At 41.0% G+C, this 25868-nt stretch overlaps 1 protein-coding gene across 6 annotated transcripts in view; it reads left to right on the top strand.

The window, feature by feature from the left end:
- IGF2BP3 (insulin like growth factor 2 mRNA binding protein 3) overlaps positions 1 to 25710 on the top strand; it is a 167479-nt gene extending 141769 nt beyond the window's left edge. For 4 of the 6 annotated variants that reach the window (XM_021063450.1, XM_021063452.1, XM_021063449.1 and 1 more), the window contains 5 exons: positions 16227 to 16343; positions 19462 to 19536; positions 22181 to 22312; positions 22976 to 23089; positions 23367 to 25710. In XM_021063450.1, the coding sequence (XP_020919109.1) occupies positions 16227 to 16343; positions 19462 to 19536; positions 22181 to 22312; positions 22976 to 23089; positions 23367 to 23465 (537 nt within the window). In that variant the 3' untranslated portion in view covers positions 23466 to 25710. Of the gene's footprint in view, positions 1 to 16226; positions 16344 to 19461; positions 19537 to 22180; positions 23090 to 23366 lie in introns of all 6 variants that reach the window. The other 2 variants (XR_002335868.1, XR_002335867.1) reach the window with 2 other exon arrangements.

The raw sequence follows: 25868 nt of genomic DNA, 5'->3' as shown, positions 1-25868 counted from the left end.
ATGGGTGCATGTGTCTTTTTCAAGAAAGGTTTTGTCCGGATATGTGCCCAAGAGTAGGATTGCTGGATCATATGGTAGTTCTGTATTTAGTTTTCTGAGGTACCTCTGTAGTGTTTTCCATAGTGGTTGTCCCATTTATATTCCCACCAACAGCGTAGGAGGGAACCCTTTTCTCCACACCCTCTCCAGCATTTTTTATTTGTGGACTTATTAATGATGGCCATTCTGACTGGTATGAGGTGGTTCCTCATTAGTAATTTTGATTTGTATTTCTCTAATAATTAGTGATGTTGAGCATTTTTTCATGTGCTTGCTGCCATCTGTATATCTCCTTTGGAGAAATGTCTTTTCAGGTTTTGTGCCCATTTTTCAAATGGCTTGTTGGTTTTTTTGCTGTTGAACTGTAAAAACTGTATATTTTAGAGATTAAGCCCTTTCAGTTTCATCATTTGAAACTGTTTTCTCCCATTCTGTATGTTGTCTTTTTGGGTTTTTTGTTGTTGTTTTTTTATGGTTTCCTTCACTGTGCAAAAGCTTGTCAGTTTGATTAGGTCCCATTGGTTTATTTTTGCTTTTATTTCTGTTGCCTTGGGAAACTGACCTGAGAAAACATGTGTAAGGTTGATGTCAGAGAATGTTTTGCCTATGTTCTCTTCTAGGAGTCTGACAGAGTCTTGTCTTACGTTTAAGTCTTTAAGCCATTTTGTGAGTTTATTTTTGTGCATGGTATGAGGATGTATTCCAGTTTCATTGATTTACATGTGGCTGTCTAGTTTTCCCAGCACCACTTGAAGAGACTGTGTTTTTCCCATTTTATATTCTTGCCTCCTTTGTCAAAGATTAATTGACTGTAGGTATCTGGGTTTATTTCTGGCTTCTCAGTTCTCTTCCATTGGTCTGTATGTCTGTTCAGGCAACAGTACCACACTGTCTTGATTACTTTGGCTTTGTAATATTGTATGAAGTCTGGGAAAGTTATGCTTCCTGCTTGGTATTTGTTCCTGAGGATTGCTTTGGTAATTCTGGGTCTTTAATGGTTCCACATAAATTTTTTGATTGTTTGTTGTAGTTCTATGAAAAATGTCATGGGTAATTTGATAGGGATTGCATTGAATCTGTAGATTGTTTTGGGTAGTATGGTCATTTTTATGATATTGATTTTTCCAGCCCATGAGAATGGAATATCTGTAAATTAAAGAGGATTTGCATTTCCTTGATTTATGTTTTGGTTAATGTTTTATAGTTCTCAGCATATATCTCTTTCATGCCCTTAATTGGTTTATTCCTGGGTATTTAATTTTTTGAGGTGTAATTTCAAAAGTTATTTTATTTCCTTTTTTTTGGAGGGGGGGTCTTTTCTGGGGCCACACCTGTAGCCTATGGAGGTTCCCAGACTAGGGGTCCAATTGGAGCTGTAGCTGCCGGCCTATGCCAGAGCCACAGCAATGCCAGATCTGAGTCATGTCTGAGACCTACACCAGAGCTCATTACAATGCCGGATCTTTATTCCACTGAGCGAGGCCAGGGATTGAACCCACAACCTTATGGTTCCTAGTCAGATTTGTTTTTTTGTTTTGTTTGTTTGTTTCTTTGTTGGCTTTTTCCCTTTTCTAGGGCTACACTTGTGGCATATGGAGGTTCCCAGGCTAGGGATGTAATCTGAGTTACAGCTGCCAGCCTAAACCACAGCCACAGCAACACCAGTTCAGAGCCTCGTTTGAGACCTACACCACAACTCACGGCGATGGCAGATCCTTAACCCTCTGAGTGAGGCCAGGGATCGAACCTGCAACCTCATGGTTCCTAGTTGGATTCGTTTCCACTGCACCACGATGGGAACTCTTCTAGTTGGATTTGTTAACTCCTGAGCCACGATGGGAACTCCTGTATTCCTTTTCTAATACTTCGTTGTTCATATACAGAAATGCAACTGATTTCTGAATGCTGTTCTTTTATCCTGCTGCATTGCTGAATCTGTTGATCAGTTTGAGCAGTTTTTGTGTGGATTCCTTAGGGTTTTTTATATATAGTATCACATCATCTGCACAGAGTGACAATTTTATCTCTTCTCTTCCAATTTGGATACCTTTTATTTCTTTTATCTGATTGTTGTGGCTAGGACTTCCAATACTGTGTTGAATAAAAATGGTGAGAGTAGGCAACCTTGTCTTGATCCAGATTTTCAGTGGGAAGGCCATCAGCTTTTCTCCTTTGGGTATTATATTTGCTGTGGGTTTGTTATAAATGGCTTTTATTATGTCAAGGTATGTTCCATCTATACCCACTTTGGTAAGATTTTATGTCATGAATGGATGTCAGACTTTGTCAAATGCTTTTTCTGCATCTATTGTGATCATATGTGGTTTTTGACTATCCTTTTGTTAATGTGGTATGTGATATTGATTGATTTACATATTTTGAATCATCCTTGTGAACCTGGGATGAATTCCACCTGGTCGTGGTATATGATCTTTCTTATATGTTGTTGGATTCGGTTGGCTAAAATTTTGTTGAGATTTTTTGTGTCTATATTTATCAGAGATATTGGCCTATAATTTTCTTTTTTGGTGGTATCTTTGATTTGGTGCTACGGTGATGGTGGCATCATAGAATGGTTTTGGGGAGTGTTCCTTCTTCAGCCTTTTGGAAAAGTTTAAGAAGAATGGGTATAAGTTCTTCTTTGTATGTTTGGTAGAATTCACCTGTGAAGCCATCTGGTCCTGGACTTTTGTTTGTAGGGAATGTTTTTATTACATACTCAATTTCATTTCTCGTGATTGGTCTGTTCAGTTGATCTATTTCTTCTTGATTCAGTTTTGATGGGATGTAAGTCTCTAGAAAGTTGTCAATTTCTTCTAGGTTGTCAAATTTGTTGGCATATAATTGTTCATAGTATTCTCTTAGGTTTTTCTGTATTTCTGCAATATTTGTTGAGATGTCTCCTTTTTCATTTCTTATTTTTTTATTGGTTTTTTTTTTTCTCTCTCCTCTTCTTGGTGAGTCTAGCCAGAGATTTGCCAATTTTGCTGATGCTTTCAAAGAACAAGCTCTTGGTTTTTTTTATTTTTTTTTTCTATTGTTTCTTGATTATCTGTTTTATTGATTTCCTCTCTGATCTTTATGATTTCCTTCCTTCTGCTGACTTTAGATTTTGTTTGTTCTTTTTCTCATTCATTTAGGTGGGTTAAGTTGTCAATTTGAAATCTTCTTTTTTGAGGAAAGCCTGTATCGCTATGAATTGTATTCCCATCAGTTTCTCCTTTTAAGTCTGTTAGTATTTGTTGTAGGTAGCTGGGTGCTCCTACAATAGGGGCTTATATATTGACGATTGTAATACCCTCTTCTTGAATGGACCCTTTTATCATTAAATGGCATTATTCTTTTTCTTTATAACCTTTGTTTTAAAGTCTATTTTGTCTGATAGGAGTATTACAACTCTTGCTTTTCTGTCTTTTCCATTGGCATGAAATATCTTTTTCCATCCCCTGACTTTCAGTTTATATGTGTACTTTGCCCTAAGGTGGGTCTCCTGTATACAGCATGTTGCAGGCTCTTGCTTTTTTATCCAATCTGCCACTCTGTGTCTTTTGATTGGAGCATTCAGTCCATTGACATTTAAGGTATTTATTGATAAATATGTATTTATCACCATTTAAAACCTTGTATTCTGGTTGATTCTATGTTTCTCCTTTGTTCCTTTCTTTTTTTGGTTGAATGATTTCATTTTATTTTATGCTTGTATCCTTTTCTTTTTAGTTTTTGTGAATGTAATGTTGGGTTTTATTTGTGGTTGCCCTTTTTTTCAAGTATGTTAACCCCTTCCTATATCTGTTTGCTTTAGCCTGATGGTCATGTAGGCTCAAACACATTATAAAAAAAAAAGTCTAGATTTTCTTACTTTCCTTTCCCACATTCTGTGATTTTGAAGTCCTTTTTTAACATCTTCATGTTTGTTCTTTTGCTGTTCCTTGTGTTTATCATCACTTTTACAATAGGTTGGGTTTTGTTTTGTTTTTTTAATCTTTTTAGGGATGCACCTGTGGCATATGGAGGTTCCCAGGCTAGAGGTCAAATCGGAGCTGTAGCCTCTGGCCTGCACCACAGCCACAGCAACGCAGGATCTGAGCTGTGTCTGCGACCTACAGCACAGCTCACAGCAATACCGGATCCTTAACCCACTGAGCGAGCCCAGGGATTGAACCTGAATCCTCCTGGATGCTAATAAGATTCATTTCTGCTGAGCTACAATGGCAACTCCCTACAGTAGCATTTTTTTGTTGTTTAAATTGTTTTGTTTTAGATCTGGTATACTGGCTTATTTAAGTGATTGCTTTCCAATTGTGATTTCCTCCATCCTATTTCTTCTTACTTCTTTTTTATTTAGAGAAGCCCTTTCAGTATTTCTTATAATAGGGGTTTAGTATTGCTATAATTTTTAGTTTTTGTTTGTTGGAGAAATTCTTTAATCCGCCTTCTATTTTAAATAATATTCTTGCTGGGTAGAGTATTTTAGGCTGCATATTTTTGTCCTTTTAGAACTTTAAATATATCTTGCCACTCTCTTCTGGCCTCTGGTTTCTGTAGAGAAATCAGTTGATAACCTTAGCGGGGGGGTGCCCTTATAATCAACACTTTGTGTTTCTCTTGCTGCATTTAGAATCCTTTTAACTTTTGCCATTTTTGTTATAGTAAGTCTTGGTGTGGGCCTGTTTGGGTTCAACTTGTTTGGGGCCCTCTGTGCTTCCTGTATCCTGATACCCATTTCCTTTAGATTTGGAAAGTTTTCAGCCACATCTTCAGATATATTTTCAATCCCCTTTCCTTTTTCTTCTCCTCTGGTAAACCTATTCTGCATAGATTGCCCTGCTTTATATTACCCCATAGACCTTTTGTATTGCTTTCATGTTTTTCATTTGGTTTTCTGTCTGCCATCCTGATTGGGTGATTTCCATTATTCTATCTTCCAAGTCACTAATTTCGTTCCTCTGCATTATTCATTCTACTCTTTAGTGCCTTTAATTCAGCTTGTGTTTCTGAAAATTAATTTTCTTATATTTTTTTGGCTCCTCCTTATATTTTCCAGTTCCTTTCTAAAGTAATTTGCATTACTGTTTATATCTGCTCTGAATTCCTTCATATTCACCCTTAATTCCTTCAGTGTTTTCACTGTCTCCTTTTTGAACTCAGTGTCTATTAGACTGCAGAAGTCTATTTCACTCTTTGCTGCTTCAGGTGAATTCTTCTTTTAAGTGTGAATGTTCTTGAGCTTCTTCATTTCCCTTAAGTTTTTCACTTTCTCTGTGTTTAGGGAAACCAACTACTGAAGTCTTGGAGGACTATTTCTATGCAAGAGCACCCCTTTGCATTTTGTGGGGTGTTACTGTTTATTTTCGGCATGGGAGTTTGGATATTTGCTGTCTCTTTCTTTGGTGTGAGCAGGCTGTAATCCCCTTCATAGGGTACTGAGTGTGTTTCCAGGAAGAAGGAGGCAATGGGCAGGGCGAGTAGTCAGTGCATGGTTGCTAGGCTCTTAACAGTAGCAAGGACTTGCAGGAGAGTGGTGCAGGCTGCTCCTAGTTGCAGGGCCCTGGGAAGTGATAATGAGCCTCAGGCAGATTTAGACTGCAGAACATTTGGCAGTGGCAGGGTGTGTGAGTCCCCAGGGGGAGTGAGAGCAACAATGGGTGCTCTTCGGTTACATTGCCCTCTGAAGTGATTGGGGCCACAAGTGGTACCTGTTCACAGACCCCGAATGGTGGCAGGCCATGCCCACCTCTGGCATCAGATAACCGCAGTGGTTTTCCCCCACCACCTGTAGACCATGCAAGAAGGACCCCGTCCTGCTTAGACCACGAAGGAGTTGCTGCACAGGCTGCTTCTAGTTGCAGGGCCCTGGGAAGTGACAGTGATCAGGTATGTGTGGGTGCTGCCTGGAGCGTTTGGCAGTGGCAGCAGCTCAGTGGGTGTGTTCCCAGGAGAGAGAGAGCGGCAGCAGGTGGTGCTCTGTTGCAGTGCCCTCTTTTTCACCAACCTCTGAAGTGACTGGGGCCGCAGGTGGAGCCTGTTCACAGACCCCTAATGGTGGCATGCCACGCCTCCATCTGGTTTCTGAGATGACCATCCCTGCCACCTGTAGATTGCACAGGAGGTGCCGTGACATGCTTAGCCACCCCACTGCTCTTAGCCCACACAAGTGGTGCCTGGTCTCCCATAGCCCAAGCAAATGGCCTCTTGCCAACCATAGCCTGCACTAGTGGCACTCTGCCCTTTGAGAGCCCACACATGCGCAGGGAGATTCATGTGGAGGTCTGCCCCTCCCCCTCTCCAACAGTGGTCCCTTGCTTCTCCTGTGGGCCCAGACCTCTTCCCGGGGTTCCTGTGGCTGTGGTGTTCTGCTCCCTAGCCCCTCAGGCTGTCTCCACACAGCCAACCATAGTGCTCTCCCTGGAATTGACCACCAGAGCCTGAGTCTCAGAGCCCAGCCCCCGTCCAAGTATCTGGGGCGGTGGTGCAGATGATCTGTGCAGCTCTCACTCTGCTTTGTCCTCAGTCCAGCTGCTGTGTTTTTCTTGGCTAATTGGAGGTCCCTCTGTTTCTCCCCTTTGGTTAGGTGGCTTCTCAGGGTGGGTTCCTTTCCTCTTTCACAGCTCCCTCTCAGGAGTGCTAGCCCCATCCTGATTCCGTCTCTCTCTCTCTCTCTCTCTTTTTTTTTTCTTTTACTCAGTTATGTGGAGGGTTTCTTGTTTTCTTGCTCTTTTTGGAGGTTTAGTTTCTTCTGCCAGCCTTCAGTAGATGTTCTGTGCAAATTGCTGTAGATGTATTTTTTTGATGTGTTTATGGGAAAACGTGAGCGCCACATCTTACTCCTCCACCGTCTTGATCCTGCTCCTCTGGCTTCTTAGCCTTACAAGTAAAAATTACCTGTTTATCTGGGTGTCCAAAACCTAGAGACATGGCTTACTGTGCAGAATGCCATATAAGAAGGGCACGGTTTAATGACTCTCCAGTAGACAGGATGTTTAAGCAGTGCCTTCTATTCCCAGTTACTTGAAAAGTAATTTGTGGTCAGCGATATAATTGGTGGATATGGAACTGGAACAAAAGGAATTGGATAGTGTTCAGAAATGTCTTTATCAAGCTTCAGACATCTGATGAGTCAGCTTTTCATTCAGGTGCCATTGCCCAGAGTACACACGTGCCCTTCAGCCCTGGTCTCCACCTGTTGGTATGCTCCCTTTGCTTTCCTCTAGCACCGCCTGTTAGATTTCTCTTGCTTCTGTTTTCATCCCAGTAAGGGCCATTTTTCTGTCTGCATACTGATGCTTTCTTCATGTCTTTGCCCCTTCTTTCTATTACACTTTGGTCCTTTTAGCTCTTCTCTGCTCACCATTCCTTTTCCAAAGCTTCAACTGGTAGATTTATTCTTAATCTCCACATTGGATGTATTACCGGCTACTCCACTCCCACCTTCCCAAAATCAGTGAAAGAAAAAAAAAGCATCTATAGCCTGTCACCCATCACTGTATAAGAAAGACGGTTTTGGAGTTCCCGTTGTGGCGCAGTGGTTAACGAACCTGACTAGGAACCATGAGGTTGTGGGTTTGATCCCTGGCCTTGCTCAGTGGGTTAAGGATCCAGTGTTGCCGTGAGCTGTGGTGTAGGTCGCAGACTCGGCTCGGATCCCGAGTTGCTGTGGCTCTGGTGTAGGCTGGTGGCTACAGCTCCGACTGGATCCCTAGCCTGGGAACCTCCATATGCCACGGGAAGCGGCCCTAGAAAAGGCAAAAAGACCGAAAAAGAAAAGAAAAGAAAGATGGTTTTGCTTTTGTACAGCTTTTTTTTTTTTTTTTTTTCTTCCCATTTTTGGCCGCCCTGCAGCATATGGAGATCCCAGGCCAGGGATGAGCTCTGAGCTGCAGTTGCAACCCAAGCCATAGCTGCAGATCCTTAACCCACTGTGCCCGGCCAGGGATCAAACCTGTGACCCAGTGCTCCCAAGATGCCGATGATCCTGTTGTATCATATCAGGAACTCCTGTACAGCTTTTGAGATTACAGCAGTTCCTGCCCATGAGCTTTTCTTGCAGCAGTGGTCTTCAGTATCTTCTAGGCTGAGATAAACGTTCAGGCTATGTTTGCGAGGTTCTTGGACTTGCGCTATGACAATGACAGCTGTTACATTAGGCCCCTGAGGACAATCAGAAGTTGCTTTTCTGGGATCAGTACCCAGAAGAGTAATTTTTTCGTTTTTGTTTTTTTTTTTTCCTTTTTTTTTTTTCTTTTTAAGGCCACACCCTTGGCATATGGAGGTTCCCAGGCTAGGGGTCGAATTGGAGCTACAGCTGCTAGCCTATGCCACAGCCACAGCAACACAGGATCCAAACCATGTCTGTGACCTACTGAGCGAGGCCAGGGATCAGACCCACAACCTTGTGGTTCCTAGTCTGATTCGTTTCTGCTGCGCCACAATAGAAACTCCAAAAGTAGTTTTTTCTAAGCAACATGAATAGTTTTTCTTTTACAAATATGGTAAATCATGCAAGTAATTTTTTTTTCTTCTTTAATTTGCTTCTAGGAAGCTTGGGTTCAAAGTGTTTTTTTTTGTTTGTTTGTTTGTTTTTTTTTTTCTTTTTGGGGCTGCACCCATGGCAAATGGAGGTTCCCAGGCTAAGGGTCAAATTGGAGCTGTAGCCACTGGCCTATACCACAGCCACAGCAACACCAGATCCTTAACCCAGTGAGGAAGGCCAGGGGTCAAACCTGTGTCCTCATGGATGCTAGTCAGATTCATTTCTGCTGAGCCATGATGGGAACTCCAAGCCAAATTTGTATAATAACAGCATTTCTGGTTTCATCCTATCTTTTCTGTTGAGGTTCCTGTGCCCTTATATCTTCACCTCTGTCTTATCTTTTGAGATTTTGTGTATTTTGTAAGCAGCATAAAATCTTTCTGGAACAAGGCCCAGAAAGCAAATAATTACACAGTCATGGCAAAATATGATGGGGTAGACCTGGCCGAGTACACATTGGGTTTGGTGTGATGATTAGAAGTCTTTATCACTGCCAGACACCCCACCCCTACCCTCTCAAAGAAAAGTAAATTATTCAGAAGAACATGATGTGGATGTTTTCACTGAGATGAAATAGTTAGATCCTACCTTTACTTAAAAAAAAATGGTTAAGATTAACATACCAATTTTAATATAAGGACCAGAGCGACAAAATAAATTGATGTTAACACTGAATACAGTTTATGACATTATAATGTCAGCATTAATTGACTTCTATCCAGTTATTAAAATAAGAATGGCCTTAAAGTTTCCCTTTGGAATAAATGGTATATGGTAGTTACATAATACCCTGGCAGGCTGTGAGGTATGGTGCTGTCCAAAGACAGACTTTGTTCTTAGGACCTGGAGGTACTAAAGAATGAGCTAATTTTATTTGGTGTTCTTCACTGATGCATAGCAATAGAAGTTGACTTGGACTAGCTGTGCAAGGCAGGTCCCTACCACAAGTCGCCACAGTCAAGAGTTTAGTGGGAAGGCAAAAGCTCCACTGGTATGTGTGTTCCAAGAAGGCTTATAGAGCCACAAGAGGACCTTATTAGACTGATGACTGTATTAAGACCTGCAGTGTGGCACCCAGGTAAACAGGCAATTCCAAGCCATAAAGAATATAGTACGTACATCTATTTCTGTACATGCTGAAGAAACAAAATCACATGAAGAGAGAAAAATTATAAGTTTTTTCGCCAAGAATATTTTCTGGAGTTGAATTTTAGGTTTACGGGTAGAGGAAACATGGTGGGGAGGTTACCAATAAAGGAAGAAATGCAGAAGAACGGAGTTCACGAGTTGTGGGGTCTAGAATCACACATGGCTTTATTTTTTTGTAAGTATGAATGGCATCTTTGAACCAAAATGATTTCCCCCATCTTTTACACATTTATTGCCCATAAGGTGCATTTATTAGCATGAGCATTTGGAAGTTTCAGCCACTTTATTTATTTTTGTTTGTTTTTGGCTTTTTAGGGCTGCACCTGGAGCATATGGAGATTCCCGGGCTAGGGGTCAAGTTGGAGCTACAGCTTCCCTACACCAGAGCCACAGCAACATCAGATCCGAGCCATGTCTGCAACCTACACCACAGCTCCTGGCAGCGCTGGATGCTTAACCGAGAGGGGCCAGTGCTCGAACCCGAAACCTCACGGTTCCTAGTCGGTTTCGTTTCCGCTGTGCCACAGCGGGAACTCCTCAGCCAGTTTTAAATGTTTATGCTCTGACCCAGCATTTTTATTTATTTATTTATTTTTTTGTCTTTTTGCTATTTCTTTGGGCCGCTCCTGTGGCATATGGAGGTTCCCAGGCTAGGGGTCGAATCGGAGCTGTAGCCACTGGCCTACGCCAGAGCCACAGCAACGCGGGATCCGAGCCGCCTCTGCAACCTACACCACAGCTCACGGCAACGCCGGATCGTTAACCCACTGAGCTAGGGCAGGGACCGAACCTGCAACCTCGTTGTTCCTAGTCGGATTCGTTAACCACTGCGCCACGACGGGAACTCCCCAGCATTTTTAATATATAAAACCTTAGAGTTATTTGTATGAGGGCACAAGATTTATGTTGAAAGATTTGACTGCAGTGTGAGACAAAATCAGTGAAAAATTGGAAACCAAACTTTGTAAAGTTCTTTGAAATAGCATCCTTAGATATAGCAAAATAACTATCAGGGAAAGATGAAGGAATTGGGTATATTTGGGGGAGGGTAACTTTTCTGTGATGTGGTTATTTTATTCTCATAGTGGAGACAAACGTTTTAACCTCCTGAGTTTCAGATAAGAGTGTCTTATATGTGCTTAAGATGGATGTGTGCAGATGAGACAACAAACTTGTTGCTTTCTTTTCTTTATCCTAGTAGAGAGTCTATGTGTGTGTGTGTTAGATTCGTTAAACTCATGGTGGGGGGGGTTTGGTAAATTTAAAAAGTAAAAGTATAATTGGCAAGGAACATTTCAGGTGATTCAATATTTGTATATACTCTAAATTGGTCACCACAGTAAGAATAGGTAACATCCATGACTACCTATAGTTAAAAAACTCTGCTGGTGATCTTAGCAACTTTCAAATATGCAGTATAGTATTAACTGTAGTTACCATGCTGGATATCACACCACCAGAACTTATTTGTACATTTTGCCCTTCTTTACATCATTCTTAATCTGCAGTTATCCTTTTCTTCAAAATAAACAGTTTAATGGACTCTTATCTCTGATGCCCCTTTTCAGTCTGCTGATGATTAAAGGCTTCAGCTTTTGTCACCTACACATAAACTTTTTTCATGCTCTGAGCCAGCATTTTTATTATTTAAAATCTTAGAAGTATTTGTACAAGGGCACAAGATTTATGTTTAAAGATTTGACTCAGAGGCAGTGGAGAGACGAGTGATAGGACTGGGAAGGCAGCACCTCTTTGCAAATTCTACTAGGCATCTTTCTTAAGAGTCATTTCTGCAGCTCTATGTATATTGCAAAGCACATTCTGGGGGTTTCTGTGAACATAGCTTAGGAGATAGACCAGTCCAGGTTTGAATCTTGACTCCAACACCAGTCAGTAAATGTGCAAGTGACTTCATCTCTCTGGCTCACTTTTCTTATCATTAAAATGGAAATGTTAGTTTCTATTACTTCGATCAGTTGTGAAGTGTAAATGCTCAATCCCCCACATAGATAAAACTCACAATCTCAGAGTTCCCATCATGGCGCAGTGGAAACAAATCCAACTAGGAACCATGAAGTTGTGGGTTTGATCCCTGGCCTTGCTTAAGAATCCAGCATTGCTCTGAGCTGTGGTATAGGTCATGGACGCAGCTTGGATCCCGCATTGCTGTGGCTGTGGTGTAGGCTGGCTGCTATAGCTTCAATTAGACCCCTAGCCTGGGAACCTCCCTATGCTGCATGTGTGGCCCTAAAAAGCAAAACAAAACAAAACAAAAAAACCTCAACAATCTCTCATCACACAGGATTGCTATATCCACCTGCTTCGATCATAGCTACTGCCTTCCTCTTAAATCTGCATTTTTGCCTCAACATGCTTTTTGTCTTTTTGCCATTTCTAGGGCCGCTCCCACGGCATATGGAGGTTCCCAGGCTAGGGGTCGAATCGGAGCTGTAGCCTCCAGCCTACGCCAGAGCCACAGCAATGCAGGATCCGAGCCGTGTCTGTGACCTACACCACAGATCATGGCAACGCCAGATCGTTAACCCACTGAGCAAGGGCAGGGACCGAACCCGCAACCTCATGGTTCCTAGTCGGATTCGTTAACCACTGCGCCATGACGGGAACTCAACATGCTTTTTATCCATCTCTCATTACTCTTATAAAAAAAAGATAGCATTCAAAAGTTCTGTGAATGTCTTAACTGGAACTCCACCATTCTATTTGGACTGAGTGGGAATTTTTTTTTTTTTGGGTATGATAATTTAGTGATAGATATCAATTTTAAATGTTCCAGTCCTTTGACTCAGTTTTACTTAGAAGAATTTACACGCCAGAGTTATTTGTACAAGGGTAAAAAGTTTTTTGTATGGAGATTTAGTTGAAGTATTACATGCATTAGTTGAAAATTGGCAACCATACACACTTAGACAACAGAGATGAGATAGATGAGTTGTAGTGTATGTCTCTGTAGGAAGACAGATCATAGAACAAGGCAGGGACATGGAAAATATCCAAGGTGTGTTGTTGAGGTAAAACAACTGAGAATATGTTATTTGTAATAGGCTCCCATATATTTATTTTTGTTTTATTTCATACGTTTCTCTTGATGAAACCTGTCTGCCTGTCCTTTACCCATCTTTCTTGTATTTGTGGTCTTCATTTTCGGTGGGTTTTTGTCATTCTTCCTGATTGTTTGGCTTGAAAAAAATCAATTAAAACTTATAATGGGGCTTGGAGTTCTCTTGTGACTCAGTGGGTTAAGGATCTGGTGTTGTCACTGCAGCAGCTTGGGTTGCTGATGTGTCTCGGGTTTGATCCCTGACCTAGGAGTTTCCATATGCTGCAGGCATGGCCAAAAAGGGAAAAAACAAAAAATTGGGGCTTGGCACTTTATTTCAATGATTATGTTTGGTCAGTGTTAATTTTGGGGGATTGATTTTGGTAATTCTAGACGTGTTTTTGACATGTTCAGATTTATTGATGCTGTTGTATCTTAATTTTTTTTTATCTTGTGTGATTTCCTTTCCTTTTTCTCAGCTCCATTTTTAATGTTTATTTATTTTCTTTTTGGGGTGCACCTATGGCATGTGGAAGTTCCCAGGCTAGGTGTTGAATCAGAGCTGCAGCCGCCAGCCTACGCCACAGCCACAGCAGATCCAGGCCAAGTCTGTGACTTCTACCACAGCTTGCAGCAACACCAGATCCTTAACCCCCTGAGTGAGGCCAGTGCTCGAACCTGCATCCTCATGGATACTAGTTGGTTCTCAACCTCCTGAGTCACAGTGGAAACTCAACTCCATTTTTTAAATGTAAATTGGCAAAAGTTTTCCTTTTATTTGAAGAAGGAGCCCAGGAGTTCCCTGTTGGCTTAGCAACATAAGGATCTGGTATTGTCACTGCTATGGCTCTGGTTACTGCTGTGCTGTGCTTTGATCCCTGACCTGGGAATTTCTGCTTGCCTTGGGTGCAGCCAAAAAAAATCAGCCCAGCTTTTTGTTACATCTGAGTATTTTTATTTTTTAAAAAAATCTTTGCTTCAGAGGGAGGAAACTAAAGACTTAGAAAAAGTTGTTGCCAAATAGTGAGTGGACCGTATGCTGTGAACAGCCTTTGGTAGGTGTGTGTGGAGGGACAGGTAGCTGGACTGGCTGGCTCATCCACACATTGGTGCCTGCCCCTGATTATCAGGATCCCTCCCTGGATCATGGTGCCGAGTGCTCCATGTTCCCTGCTTGCGCACTGGGCTTTCAGGGAGAAGAGGGAGCCGTTCCTGCCAGGAGGCGTTTCTCTCTCCCAGGAGTGGTGATGTCATTGGTGGACCGATATTAAGTGGCACACATTTTGTTTCTATATCCAGTAAAAATGAGTGGGCCCAGGGCTGCTGTTTTATTTGACCAAGATTTTCAGAAACTGCTTAGAATGATCAAATTCTAAAGATTGTCCTAGTGGTTGAGATCCTTGAAAGCAAAACTATTAAGTTTTAGACTTGTTAAGAATTTGGGGAGTTCCCGTCGTGGCACAGTGGTTAACGAATCCGACTAGGAACCATGAGGTTGCGGGTTCGGTCCCTGCCCTTGCTCAGTGGGTTAACGATCCGGCGTTGCCGTGAGCTGTGGTGTAGGTTGCAGACGCGGCTTGGATCCTATGTTGCTGTGGTTCTGGCGTAGGCCAGTGGCTACAGCTCCGATTCAACCCCCAGCCTGGGAATCTCCATATGCCGTGGGAGCGGCCCAAAGAGATAGCAAACAGACAAAAAAAAAAAAAAAAAAAAAGAATTTGGGATGAATTTAGGTTAAAAATTTAGAAATTAGACTGGAACTGTTTTGTGGTTGGGTTGTCTATATACATAGTACAGTATTGATGGATTAACTGTGGTACTTGGGAACAGAACTTATAGTATCCTACATAACAGGAATTTAAGAGGTTCAAGAGAAGTCTGTCGGTGGAGGGGGCGGGGGGCAAAGGAGTTCCTGTCGTGGCGCAGTGGAAACGAATCTGACTAGGAACCATGAGATTGCGGGTTCCATCTCTGGCCTCACTCAGTGGGTTAAGGATCCGGCGTTACCGAGGCTGTGGTGTAGTGTAGGCTGGCGGCTACAGCTCCTATTAGACCCCTAGCCTGGGAACCTCCATATGACGTGGGTGCAGCCCTAAAAGAAAAAAAAAAAAAAAAAGTCTGTGAAGTATTTACTACACAGTTCATATGTAAGTTTCTTCTTGCAAAATATCTTCTAAAATCTCTAGAAATCTTAGTTTGCTAGGTGTACTTTTTTATAAAGCATATTCTTTATTTTGGTTTATTCAGTTGGGGCTAAGCTTAAAATACTTCTTGGAATATATATATAGTAAATCTCTGTACTTTCAGTTTTATGGTGAACCTAAAACTGCTCCAAAAATAGTCTTAAGTAAATTTTTTTTTTTTTCTTTTTAGAGGCGCACCTGCAGCATATGGAAATTGCCGGGCTTGGGCTTGAATTGGAGCTGCAGCTGCAGGCCTACACAACAACCACAGCAACTCACGATCCGAGCCTTGTCTGCAACCTACACCACAGCTCACTGAGCGAGGAGCGAGGCCAGGCATGGAACCCACATCTGCATGGATACTAGTTGGGTTTGTAACCTGATGAGCCACAACAGGAACTCCATAAAAACTAAAAATATTTTTAAAATATTTTTTAGAACAAATTTCTTAGAACTATCCTCTGATTTGTTTTTCTTACTGTTAAAAAGTAAACTATTCACTGCATAAACATGTGCATTGCTTCTGCATTTTAGAACCTTTAGCTCACTGGTAACATTACTGAACCTTGAATTGGCTATTTTAGAAACCCAGTCACTGTAAACTGTTTTCTTGAGTGTATCCTCTAGCCCTGTAAAAATGATGACTGTTCGAGGGAGACTTAGGAAGGACAGAGCTGGCTTGAGGTGGGAAGAAGAGGAATAACATTTTACTAGTGAAGTGAATTAGCTCTGGACTAGGAGTGCCTGCTGTGACATAGGTCACAGATTAGGCTCAGATTTGAATCCTGGCCCAGGAACTTTCATGTGCCATGAGTGTGACTGAAAAAGGAAAAAAAAAGTTCTGATCTAATCCTGCCCTGTGCTTGGGTAGTAAGAAATATGAGTAGTGAGGTTTTTCATTTACTCGTCTAGCAGCTACCTTGGATATAGTGATGGGGAAATCTCACTTCGTTTTAAACACTCTTGTCCTTCTATCATAATCTGGTTAAACTTTGGAACATTTACATAGTCTTTAAATCTATAACCTGATGATATTCTAAACTTTATAGAGAAAAGTGACACTTTAAATGCTAATACTTTCAGCATGAATATTTTAGAAAATATTTAGATCTTCTCAGTTTATTGCATAATTCATGTCAGTGTACTGTGGTAGTTTTTCCTATACCTGTCCTCACATTCTAACAGTATGAGAATGCCCCCAAGCCTGTGCTGACGATACATCCTGATTGGTATCAAATATGCATGTATGTCCTGTCTGTCCCAACAGCAATCAGAGACGGAGACGGTTCACCTGTTTATCCCAGCCCTCTCTGTGGGTGCCATCATCGGCAAGCAGGGGCAGCATATCAAACAGCTTTCCCGCTTTGCAGGCGCTTCTATTAAGGTACTGTTCTGCCCACTGTGGCTTTCCTGGTGCTTTATAAGTACAGTGAGTTACAGAAATGTGAGTCTTCCTGCCGCATTATAATTTGAAGTCAGTGCGCCAGTCTAAACTGGGGTTACATAAGGGTGTGACAGAAAAATCCAAATAACAGTAGCTTAAACAGGTAAGTTAAATTCTCTCTCCTGAAAAAGTAGACTGGATATAAGCACTCCAGCACTGGTGGGGTTGTTCTGCCCCCCCCCCCCCCCCACCCTTGGACATACATTCCTTCTAGCTCACCTTCTCCAGGCATGGCCTTGGTCCCTCATACTCCCAAATGACACTATTTAGTGCTCTAAAAACCACACCTTTGGTCCTGCCAGTAGCAGAAGACATAAAGAATGTTCCTCTTAAGGTTCCTTGTTAGTTCCCATTTCTCTTTACATTCCATTGCTCAGAACTGCACCACAAGGCCAGACATAGCTGGGCAGCTGGGAAATATAGTGCATATGTGGTCAGCTGGATGTTTCATTATTGTGGAAGATGGGGTAACGAGTATCAGAGAACGTATCAGAATAGATAATTGTGTGTTCTGAGGATTCTGTATTTTAACAAGCTGAGAAGCAGTGTCATATCACATATGGGTCATTCTGTTTTAAGGAATATACAGTTGACAAAGACTTGATACAGTGATAGCTTTCTTCAGGAAAACTTCAGTCACATGGGGGTTTTTATTTTTGTTGTTTTATAAATATCTTAAGAAATTTTTTTATTTAAATGATTATTGTACACAAAAAAACCACTGCACCCAAATGTTTATAGCATCTTTATTTATAACTGGGAAGTGGGGAAGAAGCAAATGTTCCTCAACTGGCAAACGCATAAACTGTGGTCCATCTACATAATAAACGTTACTTAGCAATAAAAAGGAACAGACTGTTTATACATACAACTTGGGTGAATCGTATGTATTATGCTGAGAAGACTCAAAAGGCGCAAACTGTATGATCCTACTTATCTGAAAATTCTGGAAAAGACAGAACTATGGGAATTGTGAAAAAAATCATGGTTGCTAGGAGTTAGAGGTGGAGGAGGGGGTGAAAATAGAGGCAGCATGAGGATATTTTGAGAGTGATGGAAACTTTTTATTTTGCTTATGGTGGTGTTTACAGCTATACTTTTGTTACCAAAAGAGTGAGTTACTGTATATAAACTACAGTTTTTTTGTTTTTTCTTCTTTTTTTAGGGCCACATCCATGGCATATGGAGGTTCCCAGGCTAGGGGTTGAATTGCAGCTGCAACCGCTGGCCTAAACCACAAGCACAGCAAGGTGGGATCCAAGTTGTGTCTTCGAGCTACCTACACCACAGTCATGGCCACGCCAGACCTTTAACCCACTGAGCGAGGCCAGGGATCAAACCTGAGTCCTCATGGATACTAGTCAGGTTTGTTAACTGCTGAGCCATGATAGGAACTCCCACTTTTTTTTTTTTAAAAAAAGCAAAACACACAAGAAAGCCCTCATATGCTCTCTTATAGCAAAAGATAAAGTATGTGTACAGAAAATGCAGCCAGTTGTTCCTGTTGAGGTGCAGTGGGGTTTTTTTTTGGCTGGGGGTGCAGTGGCTTGGTGTGGGAATCTCAGTTCTCAGACTGAGGACTGAAACTGGGCCGCAGTGGTGAAAATGTCAAATCTTTAACCACCAGGGAACTCTCAACAAAGGTTTTTTTTTTTTTTTTTTTCTTTTTTTCTTCTTTTAAAAAAAGAAAGCTTTTGAGTGCCCATCGTGGCACAGTGGTTAACGAATCCGACTAGGAACCATGAGGTTGCAGGTTCAATCCCTGGCCTTGCTCAGTGGGTTAAGGATCCGGCGTTGCCCTGAGGTGTAGTGTAGGTTGCAGACGCTGCTCGGATCCTGCGTTGCTGTGGCTCTGGCATAGGCCGGCGGCTACAGCTCCAATTGGACCCCTAGCCTGGGAACCTCCATATGCTGCGGGAGCGGCCCTAGAAAAGGCAAAAAGACAAAAAGTAAAAAAAAAAAAAAAAAAAAAAAAAAAAAAAAGAAAGCTCTCAAATGAAGAGTGATACCTTCCTTCTGGGGGTTTCCTATGAATTATTCTAACAGTGTGATTCTGAAAAGAAGTAATTAGTTGCTTGTTTTATAGACTCACAATTAATGCCCAGCATCTAGCAGGAATAATATCAATTTGGGTCTAAGTAACAGAAATGTTAGCTTTATCTTGAGGAAGGGAGAAAGCACGACTCTATTAAAGTAAAAACATTCTTTTTGATTGTAAACATAGGGGGAAGGATCTACTAGACAAAAAGTAGTTGACAGTGATCATACCGAGTGGTAGTTGGGGTAGTTTTATTGTATTTTTTCCTTCCTATTCTTAGCATTTACTATGATAAGAATTGCTTCTTGCACAGCAAATGTCTAGCCAATTTCTTTCTTTTAAAACAATTTCTACCAGCCAGCTGCCCAAATCCTTTCTTAACTTGAGGAATGCTGGATTCCTCACCCTTTAGCAGTCTAACATTTCCCCTGCCCAGGCTCTCTGTGTGATTTCATATGCTCTGCCAAAATAGAAAAGTCTGAGTTTACTTTTCTTCTGCCAAATTAATGTTAGTTTATTCCATATGCTACTCCAGTGAGTATACTTTGGGAGAATTTACCAAGAGTCTTAGATTTGTAAGCCTAGTAGCTTTTGTACATACTGGAAGCCCTAGTGATTCTTAGGGATATGAGCCAAGGACCACACTTTGAGCACCACTGGTGTAATTAGGAATAAAACAGTGGAGACAGACCCAGCTCTCCCTCCAGCTCCATTAGCCTGTGTGATCAGGGGCCAGCTTATCAGCTTCTCTAGGCCTCAGCTTCCCCATGTGTACAGTAGAGGCGGTACCTCATCAGGACACAGTGAGGATGTGGACTGGGCACAGTGACGTGCACAGTATATGTATGGCAGGAGCCATAACTAATGAGCCCACATTAATCACTGCCTCTCTGTAACTTCCGTTTAGAAGGCTTTCAGTCTGCATTACAGTAAGTCATGTGCAAAGGACAAGCTGATTTGTCTATCATTTCTGTCAGTGGCACCTGAAAGTGTCCTAACCCTTTAATGGGTCTTTTACAGATTGCCCCAGCTGAAGCGCCAGATGCCAAAGTGAGGATGGTGATTATCACCGGGCCACCAGAGGCTCAGTTCAAGGTATGTGCTCTGGAGTGTTGTGTAACGAATGGCTGCCTTCTTTTTCCCATAAATAATCTAACACTTGGTAGAAACAATCTCTCAGTGGACATTCATAAATAAGACTAAGAACAGAAACACAACCCAAATTACATTGTAAAAATAAACCAAAGCCTGTCTGATTTTAATTTCTTGTAATGGTTGTTGGGTTTACCTATCTCCCAAAGCAGAACTTGCTCAGTGCCTCATCAGCATAAGACTGAAATTGACAACGGCTGGTTCATATGCCTTGCTGGTCTCAAATTTTTCCTCTTGTCCCTGAGAGGCCTCAAACTTGAATTAAAATAAAATGCCGCCTTTTCCCCTTGCCCTTACGTTAATAATTCTGTTAGCCCCTGTACATAGTCTGTTGACAAATCACTCTAATCTTTTGAGTTTTAGAGGCAGAAATGGCAGGAATTCCTGTGGCATTTGTTCCGGTGTGAACCATTGCTCACGTTGGGGTTTGGGGCCTTTGGGGCTGCAATGGCCCACCGTGTACCAAAGCTGGTGTAGTAGGGCAGTGATGAGGAGAGACTTGTCAACCAGGCTGCTGGTTCAGGTCCCAGCTCTACCGTGTTCACCAGTGGTGTGACCTTGGGCAAGTTACTTAACCTTTCTCTGGCTAGTTCCTTCTCTGTTTAAACAGGTTTATAAGGTTTAAATAATATATAAAGTGCTTAGAATTGTGCTCAACATAAATGTGCTGGCAGTGGTGTCAGGCAGACTGGATGAATCGGATAAAGACTCTGCCAGGTGCTCCAATTCATAAATACCTCTGAGAACATGATTTCTCCCATAAAACTCAGTAGGGTGTTGTTTGCCACAGGTAAAAGGAGCTAATGAACTTGTAACGAATTTGTCCAAAACCCTTGTCATCTTCCCACCACTTAGCAGCTAGGTTACAGGATAACTCTAGCCTTAAGCCTGGTTCCCTTAGTTCTAAAATGTGGCTAACAAGTGCCCACTTCTTCCCTCTTTTTAAATTATCACTTCCTTTGACTTTGATTTTTTTTTTTCAATCAGTTCTTTTCACTAAAAATCCAAAGCATTTTTCATTTCATTTACAGGAAAAACAGGAAACAAAAGGAGGTGCTTTGAGATGAGGGAGCAGTTGGTTAGGCTCAAGAAATTTACTCCCTCGGAGTTCCCATCGTGGCTCAGCAGAAATGAATCTGACTAGCATCCATGAGGACGCAGGTTCGATCCCTGGCCTCGCTCAGTGGGTTAAGGATCTGGCGTTGCTGTGGCTGTGGTGTAGGCCAGCAGCTGTAGTAGCTCCGATTCAACCCCTAGCCTGAGAACCTCCATGTGCTGTGGGTGTGGCCCTACAAAGAAAAGAAATTTACTCCCTCATGCCAGCCTTGGGGTCCAGGCAGTTCAAATAAAAACTCAGAAATGTTGAAAACTGCTTCCTATCCCAGATCTACAGGGCGAGTCACTTTTAGTTTGAAATAGTAAAAATAAACACAAACATTAATTATTGAATGTTCTTATCCTCTTAGATTTTATAAGTGGAACTGTGGTCTTGAAATTCCAATAATGCTGTATGCTAGGCAATTATGTACCCTCCAATGCCCATGTTGTACAGTTGTCTTAAATGGGCCGTTTAAGAAAAGCAATAATGCTTGCATGCCATTTATGTAATCGGTGATAATTATTATTTTATTTTAGAGATCTAAGTAATAGTAAACCTCTTAACCTGTATTTTTTCTTGGAAATTCAAGAGCTTGTTTTGGAGGACGATGTATATCTGTAGTATCCTTTGACTGTGTTAATAGCTATGTCTGTGGCCTTGAGGCTGAATGGAATGTAGGGTACTAATATATATTTTTGGTTGTTTTGGCCTGTAATCCGCTAAAATGAGCTTATTTCTGCATCACTGAAAACATGTTGGGTACTTGTATTTCTGTGCTTTGCCACTGCAGCTTCTCGGGTGAAACCAACTCTGACTTGGTCTTCCTATCGTGTATCCCGAGCAAATTAATGGCTGTATGTAGTAGGAGAGGTTGCTCATGTCTAAGTCCTAGTTGTATGCAGCAAGGGAGAGGAGATGTTTGACTGTAACTAGCAGATGTGTATATTAACTTGATTTGATTTTGTAGCCTTAGTCCAAACAGAAACCATCTGGATAAGATGAAGAAATGTTTAATCAGAAAATGTTCCTCACTGGCCCATATAGATATGAGGTTGACTTTTTGTGAGCTTGGCAGAACTGACTCTGTAATTTTCCTTTGCCTCGGTCTCTTTTACTCAAGAAAAACGCACTTACCATCTTAATGCCAGCAGGGGAGGTTTTACCTTTCAAGACTGGAAAGCAAATGGCCACTTGCCCACAAAATTTTAGTTAAGGCAGACGGCCAATTTATCGTCTTAACCTCAGAAGAATATGTTTTAATCTTCTTTCTTCATTCGGTTGCTTTATCTGTGAAGTATAGTTATTGTTGTCAACCTTTTCTGGGGCTTCCTACCCTTTCCAGCTCTTGAGCCATGTTCAACAGTCTAGCAAATGCAGATGTATGGCTGCAAGAGGCTGTTCCAGTGGATCCAGGCCATCTTTAAAGTTAATGGACCTTTCTGTGTTTCCCACATGAATGACACTGATAGGATTTCTTCTCATCTGTAGGCTCAGGGAAGAATTTATGGAAAAATTAAAGAAGAAAACTTTGTTAGTCCTAAAGAAGAGGTGAAACTTGAAGCTCACATCAGAGTGCCATCCTTTGCTGCTGGCAGAGTTATTGGAAAAGGAGGCAAAACGGCAAGTACTTCAGGAAAACCTGTGCAGTGGTATGAAAGGGAAAGCGTTGAAAGGTACTTAGGAGTTCCAATCCCTGAATTTTGGCTAACTTATAGAAAGCAGGACTGTCTGGGCCAAGGTTTGGAGACGACTGCCTTTTGTTGGTATCAGCTACTAGTAAAGCAGTGCCTCTCTCTCACACCACTCTGTGTGGAGAGGATGGTCTCGTATTTGTATGGGGCATTTTTCTGTTGACATGCGTCAGTTTTTAATTTTTATCCTGTAAGCATTTAATGACGTGAAAACTTAAAAAAAAATTGTCTGCCTTTATAACTTTTATCTAACTGAAAAAAGCAAATGGTTTCCAGTTTCTCTTTAATACACAGAACTTCTAAGGTTCAAAGCTATCTACAATTTTGAAGTGACTGAAAGTGTACATTTTGTAATTAGACTTTCAGGGTTTGAATCTGGTTTTGTCATATGTAATTTGGAGCAAGTCAGTTTTTTTGCTTTAGTTTTAATTATCTTGAATGGGGACTAATAACCTGATAGAATTATTAGCATATTAGATGAGACTTGTAAGCCATAGCTCAGTATTTTGGCACACAGTTAAGTGCTCAGGAAATGGTTTTTAAAAAAACCCAAACAACTCAACTGAACATGATTTGTATTTATCTTTTTCAGGTGAATGAGCTCCAGAATCTGTCAAGTGCAGAAGTTGTTGTCCCTCGTGACCAGACACCTGATGAGAATGACCAAGTAGTCGTCAAAATAACTGGTCACTTCTATGCTTGCCAGGCAAGTGGGCTCTAGTGTGATAGGCAAGCTCTTTTGCTTCTTACTCAAATGGAAGTGATTTCTCCCTTGGGTGTCCCTACCCCATATAAATATTTAAAGCTGTTTGGTGCCTAACAGTTTTAATCCCTCTTTTAGCAGGTGATTTCAACCTAATTAATTAGTGTGTATTTTTAATCTTCAAATAAATTTCAATTTGAAGTTACTGAAAGTGGAAGAGTGAAATAACCTTTGGTAGCACTTGAGCAGGCAGAAGTTTCAAAGCTCTTTCCTTTTCCAGGTTGCTCAGAGGAAAATTCAGGAAATTCTGACTCAGGTAAAGCAGCATCAACAGCAGAAAGCTCTGCAAAGTGGACCACCTCAGTCAAGACGGAAGTGAAGGCTCAGGAAACAGCCCACCACAGAGGCAGATGCCAAACCAAAGACAGATTGCTTAACCAACAGATGGGCGCTGAACCCCTATCCAGAATCACATGCACAAGTTTTTACCTAGCCAGTTGTTTCTGAGGACCAGGCAACTTTCAAGCTCCTGTCTCTGTGAGAATGTATACTTTATGCTCTCTGAAATGTATGACACCCAGCTTTAAAAAAAAAGGGGGGGGAGGGAAAAAGAGGAGCTATGCACTTCCCTTTTGTTGTTTTCTCAATATAACAAATATCCTAATTTTTCTTAATTTTCATCCCCCCCATGATGCCAGAAATTGGCTTAATGGTGCATTAACTAAATTCACCCAGAAAATAAATAAAAATAGACTGCTCCTAAGTCCAGTTGTTAAAATTGGATCAGAATAGAGTTATTACACGAATGTAAATGTTAAGCTATTAGCCTAGAAAAACTGTTCTCAGTTTTATTTTTATCTAAAAACACTAACACGAATAACCTAAGGGAAGTGCTGAACGGTGTTGGCAGGGGTATTAAACGTGCATTTTTACTCAACTACCTCAGGTATCAGTAATGCAAAATTGTTTTGTTTTTTTCTGAAAAGTTTATATACTTTATAAAGATAAGTCCAATTGTTTTTTTAAAAATAAAATTTAATTAGCTAACAGGCAAATAAGAAAAAAATTTACTTCTGGCTGGTGACAGTAAAGCTGGAAATTTCAGGTTTTTTGAGGCTTTTGACAAAGTTACTAGTTGCAAAATCCAGTACGTGTTCAGTGATATGGAGCAGTGCCTATATTTGGAGAGCAGCAATACTGTTTATTTCTTTGTTCATGGTAGGAAAGTTTTTGATGGTACTAACAGAGCAAAGTGGTTGCAGGAGGTTTGGGAATGGCTAGTTTTAAATGGCTTCAGGAGACTTCAGTTTTTTTGTTTGGCTACGTGACTGAATGCATAAATGCTTTATGCTTTTGACTATCACTACCTAAAGAAGGTGTACCTATGAAGAGATGCAGCCCCTGTGGACTTGAAACTGATTGGCAAGAAGAAAGCTTCGGCTTGCCTTACAGGATGCTTGGTTTGCCAATACACTTGAGACCAGGTGCTCTACGCTTGGAGGAGACCCCCAAAAGAATTGCTTTGTGAAGACCAATGGGGGCAGTCAAATGGTGTGACAGTGTTACAAGGCAATAAAAAGGCTACATCTCCATGTGCCACCAGGCACTGTCATGAGCCTCACTAAGCTATTTTGAAGATTTTTAAGCAATGATAAGAAAGATGAAAGGCCACCTAAAATATTACATAAAATGCAGCAGGATTTCTGTATTCTCTGCAATCAGCTACTTGAAAATAAGTCAAAAGGTAGAAAAATACAAAAAGCAACTTTTAGACTATAATTTGAATGACTGTGATAAAATATTTGACCTTTGACACTGAACTCATTTGTCCATTCCTTAACTTGACGGCAAAGCCTGGTGTGTACAATTATGTGGAATGGGTGGTCTCCATGGCTGCTCTCAGAATTGTTTGTGTTGCTTTTGTGCAGTAAAAGATCACAGTCATCATACAGACAGCCCTTTAAAGGGCATATATATACCACCCTTTAAAAAATCATTTTGCTTCATTTGTATTTCAAGATGAATTTCTACACAGACAAGTTTTTCTAAAGATCACGTATCAATTAGACATTTTGAAAATGACCTGAAATGTTTTCCTAAATGTTTTCAGAAAACCAGTTTATTTTGTAGTTTTAGCCAAAAAGTGCCCTATTTGTCATTGAATTCATCTAGCACTCGTAATTTTTTTTTTCCCATACAATGAATGAACTGCTAAATAAATGTAATTTGGACTGGCTTTCTGATATGGATTTCAGGTGACGTATGCTTAAGGCCAGAGCTCTTTCTCAGTATTTGATTTTTCCATTTTTTAAAAAATAGGTGCTACATTTATATCTGCCTGTTTAAACTGTCATATTTCATTTCTAGCCTTCTAGTGTGGCAAAATCATGTTTAACTTTCAATTAAGCATTGGTAATGGAGTATCTGGTAATACTAGGAAATAATTCTGTAATTGAGTTTTGTACTCAGCGCATATGGATCATTCCTCATCTGTAATATGCCCCAGTTGCAGCTTCATTTTCCAGATACCTTGATGCAGAATAAAGTGTTTCATCATTAGGTGCAGGCTGGTGTGTAATATGTTTTATTTTTGCCTTTTTGAATAAATGTGAATGTCCAAACTATAAAGTTAGCTTTTTTTTAATACTATGTCAATCTCAAGGTAACCACCAGTATCTACTAGTGTTTTTACCATGAAACTTGATAATACTGTTGCATATGAACGGAGAACTATAGATAGGTTTTAAATCGTAAGGCTAGTGGGATGGTTACATTTTCTGCT

The sequence above is a fragment of the Sus scrofa genome, chromosome 9, assembly GCF_000003025.6.
Source record: "Sus scrofa isolate TJ Tabasco breed Duroc chromosome 9, Sscrofa11.1, whole genome shotgun sequence".
NCBI classification, from domain to species: domain Eukaryota; kingdom Metazoa; phylum Chordata; class Mammalia; order Artiodactyla; family Suidae; genus Sus; species Sus scrofa.
The sequence above is the reverse complement of the archived record's forward strand: the minus strand, read 5'-3'. Positions and strand labels throughout refer to the sequence as shown.